Source organism: Octopus bimaculoides, chromosome 3, assembly GCF_001194135.2.
Source record: "Octopus bimaculoides isolate UCB-OBI-ISO-001 chromosome 3, ASM119413v2, whole genome shotgun sequence".
In the NCBI taxonomy this organism is placed as follows: Eukaryota; Metazoa; Mollusca; class Cephalopoda; order Octopoda; family Octopodidae; genus Octopus; species Octopus bimaculoides.
The window spans coordinates 13,735,640-13,741,001 of NC_068983.1; the positions used below are offsets into that span (position 1 = coordinate 13,735,640).

A 5,362-nucleotide genomic window follows, 5' to 3' on the forward strand; every position below is an offset into this window, starting at 1 on the left:
ATATATATATATATATATATATATATATATATATATATATATATATACATACATGGGAAGGGGTGTGTATCTATGAATGGAATTGTAAAACTAAAACCAGATGTGTCCATAGACAACAAGGTGAAAAAGTTCAGAATAAAGGTTCAATGGAATTTGACAAGACAGCAGAATGAAATCAGTAATATGTTGGCAGCGATCCTCCCTCAAAGCCTGCAGAATGCCAACAACTGAGAGACAGGAAGAAGCCTGGAGTTATGTTGGCACGGCAACAAATCGGACAGATTAAACAGGCGAGGGTAGATTGAATCTCAGTTATATAACATGAACGAACAGTGGGAAGTGAAATTATGTGTGCGTGTGAGTTTGTGTGTGTGTTTGTGTGTGTGTGTATCCATAGACACACACATATACATATGCATATAAACGTGTGTGTATATACACATACATGTACACGTATGTATATATGTATATGTATCCGTGTACTTATACACAAACACATATATGTACATGTACATATATAAACGTCTATGTGTGTGCATGTGTGTGTGTGTGTGTGTGTGTGTATGTGTATATATATATATATATATATATATATATATATATATATATATATATATATATATATATATATGCACAGACATACATACAGAAAGTATATATACGTAGATCCATGTACTTATATATACAAAGTATATATACATATATCCATGTACTTATACACAAACACATATATGTACATGTACATATATAATCATGTATGTGTGTGTGCATATGTGTATATATATATATATATATGGATATATATACACACACAGAGAAAGAAGCACATACTCATATACCCACAAATACACACACACATATATATATATATATATACATATGCATATACGTATATGTACATACCCATACATACACACATGTACAGACACATACAAGCAAGTGTATAAATATGCACACATGTAAAATGCATACACACACACTTGCACATACATACATTTATGTATACACATGTGTACAATTATACACACAAGCATATATGTGTGTATGTGCCTATGTGTATATACACAGCTATTCCAGATATATGTTGCTCATAGACGGAATAGACCATAAGGCAAGAACGTATTCAATAAGTTGTAAATGTGGATCCAATATTCTACCATAAAACAGTGATAATTGACACCTTGAACAAGTTCCTTCAACTATAGCCTCAAACTGACCAATGCCTTGTGAGTGAATTTGGCAGGCAGAAATTTTGTGGAAGTTGTGTGTGTGTGTGTGTGTGTGTGTGTGTGTGTGTGTGTGTGTGTGTGTGTGTGTGTGTGTGTGTGTGTGTGTGTGTGTGTGTGTGTATGTGTGTATGTGTGTATGTGTGTGTATGTGTGTATGTGTGTATGTATGTATGTGTGTATGTGTGTGTATGTATGTATGTATGTATGTATATATATATATATATATATATATATATATATATGCGTGCATGTATGTGTGTATGTGTGTGTGCGTGTGTGTGTGTGTGTGTGTATAGGTGCAGCTGTGGCTGAGTGGTAAGAAACTTGCTTCCTAACCACATGGTTCTAGGTTCGGTCCCATTGTGTGGCACCTGGGGCAAGTGTCTTCCACAATAGCCTTGGGCCAACCGAAGAACTTGGAAGAAAGCCCATTGTGTTTGTCTTCATATCTATGTTTGTTTCCGACCATCACTTGACAACTGGTGTCATTGTGTTTCCGTACTTGTAACTTAGCGGTTCATCAAAACAGTCTGATAGAACAAATACGAACCCTAACAAAAAATTTTTTTTTTTTAATATGTACTATGATCAATTAATTCAATTAAAATTCTTTAAGAAGGTGTCCCAGAGTGATTGCAGCAGTCGAATGACTGTAACAAGTAAAAGATAAAAGATAAAAAAAGTCTATCTCACTATCCATCTAACTATCATCATCATCGTTTAAAGTCTGCTTCCCATGCTAGCATGGGTTGGACGATTTGACTGCGGACTGGCGAACTAGATGGCTACACCAGGCTCCAATCTGATCGGGTAGAGTTTCTGCAGTTGGATGCCCTTCCTAATGCCAACCACTCAGAGAGTGTAGTGGGTGCTTTTACGTGTCACCCGCACGAAGGCCAGTCAGGTGGTACTGGCATCAACCACACTCAAATAGTGTTTTTATGTGCCACCTGCACAGGAGTCAGTCCAGCGACCTCACTCGAATGTTTTGTTCACAAGCCACCAGTACAAGTGCCAGTAAGGCGACGCTGGTAACGATCATGTTCAAATGGTGCTTTTTACGTGCCACTGGCACGGAAGCCAGACCGCTGCTCTGGCAGTGATCCCGCTCGGATGGTGCTGTTAGCGCTCCACTGGCACGGGTGCCAGTCATCGAATTTGGTTTGAACAGAGATGTACAAGAATATTTGTAAAACTTACAGGTATTTTACTCTGAGATGGACATATACAGAACATAAAGTAAAAGAGAACAGTAATAAACAACCACATGTTAAAATAAATATGAGAACTCAGTTAGCCAATCTGTTTTTGAATTTGTGTAAAAGCGGTCGAGTATTCCACAGATACATATACACCAAATGTAATCCTCAGATGGTATCAGAATGACACACACTGTATGACAAAGCTGCAGTTTTGATTCACAGGTACAATCCATCTTCAGCACAGTTTCCTTCAACTCTTTAGTATTCAGCTTACTTTGTCAAATGTAATGATTATTTATTCGCATTGTTCTTGAATTAATTGCAAATCATCCTGTAACTTCAAGATTATGATGATGTGATGGTTTATTTTTTTAGAAAATGACATTGTACAGTAAGTGTGAAAGGCCAAATCTGGCCAGTTTGAACAGGTAGAATATTTTGGCCAGACGTGGATTTGGTAGACGGAAACTGAAAGAAGCCAGTCGTATATATGTGTATATATATATATATATATATATATATATATATATATATATATATATATATATATATATATACATATATATATATATACATATGTATGTATGTGTATATGTTTGTGTGTCTGTCCCCCCAACATCGCTTGACAACCGATGCTGGTGTGTTTACATCCCCGTAACTTAGCAGTTCGGCAAAAGAGACTGATAGACTAAGTACCAGGCTTACAAAGAATAAATCTTGGGGGTCGATTTGATTCGACTTAAAGGCGGTGCTCCAGCATGGCCGCAGTCAAATGACTGAAACAAGTAAAAGAGTAAAAAGAGTAAATCCTTGAAATGTATAAAAAAAAATGGTAAAGATGGCTGTACTCACCTGCATTTTCTCAAAGTCAAGACATGGTCTTTGAATTACAGAGATGTTCTCCAAATCAAGAGAATCAGAGGACGAATTTAAACGGTGCCTTTTTCTTGGTGAAATGGCACAGATGCTAAGGGGTGGTCCATTCGGTACTAGAAAATTGGCTGACGACGACCGCATCACCTTCTGGATACCCGAGGGTGGAGCGGAGCTGAATAGAATAGGTTTTGGATCAAGCATGAACTCCTTCACCTCCTCGTCCGAAGATCCGGCACTGTCTGTAAAACAGCAGCTATTGGCGTTGCTGTTGTTGTTGATGTTACTGTTGTTGTTGTTATTGTTGTTGTTGTTGTTGTTGTTATTGCAGATGTTGCTGTTGTTGATTAGAATGCTGTTGTTGTTATTGTTGTTGCTGCTGCTGCAGTTGTGCTGGTTGTTGTGGTTGTGGCAGTGTTGTTGGGAGTTAATGGCGTTGTTATTGTTGTTGTTGCTGTTGTTGTTGTTGTTGTTGTTACCGCTGCTACCGTGGTTACCACTGCTGCTGCTGCTGCTGTTGCTGTTGCTGCTGCGATGCTGCTGATTGTGGTTGATGTTGTTCTGTTGCTGTTGTTGATGGTGCTGTAGGACATGATGATTCTGCTGCTGATGATGACTGTGGTGATGAAGAGGAAGAGGATGCTGCAACAGGTGATGGGCGTTGTGGTCGTGGTGATGGGGGGGATGAAAGGAATGGTAAACATTTGACTTTGGATGGTTGCTCTCCACAGAGTGACTGCTCTGACTCTCCATCTGTGACCACTTCCTCTTCTCCGGGTGACTGTTCTCCTGGTTTATACATTCAAGCTCCTCCTCCGAGCTGTGCTGGTCAACGACGACAGACGGCGATGTGGTGGTCACCATCGATACAGGACTTTGAGATTCAAGAGAAACAGGCAGGCTCTGGTCCCCGTTAATGTCATCTGAGCTTCTCGTTGTCATGGCTGCGTCAGCTTGCTCCGCCAAAGATGGGAGCTCGTTAGGTCTGTCAATGCTGATTGGTTCTGGACCAATTAAGTCTTCAGCGACAGCAGTATTAGTATTAGAGTTGGAAACATCCGCAGATACAGAAACCGGATTGGACAGGTTCATGGCAGTTTCAGAGCTGACGGAGTTGTTCAAACAGGTGCTCATGGTCACTTGATTTAAGGGCCGTTCACTCGTTTCAACAGGATCATCGGACACACAGTACTCCCGGTCTAATTTTTGAGCTGCTCCTGACCCAGTCCCAGTTCCTTCTTCATTATTTTCCAGTTGCTTCTGTTGCTGTGGTGCTGCTGCTGATGGTGCATGCTGCTGTTGGTGTGTGTTTTCTTGTTCTCCTCCTCCTTCAGAATCAAACGACAAAGACGGTGATATGGAAAGCTGTGTATCTTTGTGTAAAGACAATGGGTGTACTGTTGAGGGAAGGGCTGCCTGTTGGTTTAATGTTGGCTCAGGTGAAGCAGAAACAGCTGGAGCTACTTCTATTACTTCCAGAGAGGAGGATGAAGCTGGAATTACTAATTCGTTCTCCGACAATAACACATCCATACGTTTTGGATCACACTGATGTTGTTGTTGTTGTTGTTGTTGCTCTTCTTTTTCTTCTTCTTGAGAATGATGATGATTATTATTATTATGATGGTGAGAATGTGGTTGTAGCATGGCCTGCTGTTCCTCTATTTCTTGTGGCTGCAGTTGTTCTAGTTGATTCTCCTTTTGGCACTCGTCTTCAGACAACTGCAACTCTTCCATTTTTACATCTTCTTCTATAATTAATGATCTCTCCATAGCTGTTGTGTAATCTGATCGCTGCAGCTGATGATGATGCTGTTGTTGTAATTGTTGTTGTTCTTGCTGCTGTAGTAATTGTTGCTCTGACAAATGTTGTTGTTGTTCTTGCTGTTGATGATGCGGTTGAAAATAGCTGTTGCAAGGTAGGCGTGAGTTGTGTCTAGTAAATTGCTGTTGTGTAATATGCAGTAGTGAGTTATATCTGCCATCATAGTCAGCAGCCCCTAAAACAGTCTGCTTTGGTTCCCCATCAATGCTTTGAGCTGCAAAAAAAAAAAAAAA

General features: G+C 39.7%; 1 protein-coding gene across 2 annotated transcripts in view; it reads right to left on the bottom strand.

The window, feature by feature from the left end:
• The window catches only part of LOC106872321 (bromodomain-containing protein DDB_G0280777), a 114,272-nt gene that overhangs the window by 47,976 nt on the left and 60,934 nt on the right, over window positions 1–5,362 (bottom strand). For both annotated transcript variants that reach the window (XM_052966026.1, XM_052966027.1), the window contains exon 2: window positions 3,284–5,343. In XM_052966026.1, coding sequence (XP_052821986.1) covers window positions 3,284–5,343 — 2,060 coding nt within the window. The remainder of the gene's footprint in view (window positions 1–3,283; window positions 5,344–5,362) is intronic.